Source organism: Rhagoletis zephyria, unplaced genomic scaffold (assembly GCF_001687245.7).
Source record: "Rhagoletis zephyria isolate East Lansing unplaced genomic scaffold, Rhagoletis_zephyria_1.1 Rzeph_scaffold_75809, whole genome shotgun sequence".
NCBI classification, from domain to species: domain Eukaryota; kingdom Metazoa; phylum Arthropoda; class Insecta; order Diptera; family Tephritidae; genus Rhagoletis; species Rhagoletis zephyria.
In genome coordinates this window covers 1-1197 of record NW_016232858.1, presented here as the reverse complement: position 1 = coordinate 1197, position 1197 = coordinate 1, and the positions used below count along the sequence as shown (strand labels likewise).

General features: G+C 40.1%; 1 protein-coding gene across 1 annotated transcript; it reads right to left on the bottom strand.

Annotated features, from left to right (window-relative positions):
• Positions 1-4: 4 nt before the first annotated feature.
• LOC108357370 (uncharacterized) lies at positions 5-1150 on the bottom strand (the record flags this gene model as incomplete). The annotated part of the gene is made up of 3 exons (XM_017608457.1): positions 344-1150; positions 221-312; positions 5-139 (listed from the first exon to the last, which is right to left on the bottom strand). Coding segments are annotated over exons 1-3 (900 nt in total), but the record flags the coding sequence as incomplete, so codon positions are not given.
• Positions 1151-1197: the final 47 nt, after the last annotated feature.

Here is a 1197-nt window from a genome sequence, read left to right as displayed (position 1 = left end):
TTTCTTTATTCTCAGATCCTGGCACAGTACTTAATTGCAGTACATAAAGAATCAGTCGGAAAAGTAAGCTCAAGCAAGTGTGCTGTTGCTTCGATATTTGCTCATCTACATCCTCAGCGATGCCACATGACTCCAGACACTGCAAAGTTAAAATTCCAATAATAATTTAATGCAATAATATTTTAATATCTAGCATTCGTTTATGCAACTATCTACATACGTTGAGTAGCCGCTCCACATCTTCGCAGTAATTTTTATAATCCAGCATAGTGCGATGCAGACACGTATGCGCCTTAGAGTCCACAAAGAAATCTATTATATGCTGCAAATAAGGGNTAGCTTTGAATGCGTTTTGTAAAATTCGATATATTCACCGAACGTAAAAAGAGAAACATTACTACGAAATTTTTATAACATAAATTGATTAGCACAGATAGTGCCAACTGCGCCAATCCGTCCTCACTTTCCTCTGCCGCTTGATATATGATATTGACCAGCTGCTCTAGTAGCACTATTAAATATGGTTCTTCCCAACTTATTTGTATACCATAAGTTAGATCCTGCATAAGTGTTAGCAGCTTTTGTACTTTCTCCTGTCCATGCGAACGCTTAAGGACAAAGGCTAGAAGCGGTACAAAACGAAAATCCTCTACCAATGCGCGACGTGCTGTCAGATTACGACTTAGATGTTGCAAAAGTGCAACGCAAGCCCAAAGTGCATCGCAATCAGTAGCCAAATTACCCATAACAGCATGCAAGTCTATGAAAAGTTTGGAGGTCTCCAGTTGTGCAGGATTAAATAGTTGTGGCTGCACAGTTGTGCTAAGCAGTGATGCACTACGATTTAGTAGCGCCAATGATTCAATAGTTTGCTGGTTGCGATAATTTGTTGCATGCATACAAAAATCGCGTACATAGCTGAAGGCTTGCTGGGCCGCAGAATCGTTGACAGGATCACCAATTGTTGTCAAGCCGCCTACAGTGACGCTGCCGTTTGCGTGTTTGGTAGGAGCCATCGGATTTGTATGAATTTTATTGTTGATTTGTAAGTACAACCAAAATTATTCAAATCACAAAACAAATCTCAAACGAAGTGCAAAATATCCGCCAAGCAGTCAAGACAAATGTCACAAATCGTGGAACTTAGCATCACTGGGTGCCCACAATGACTGAAAACTGATACAGCATTGTACAAAT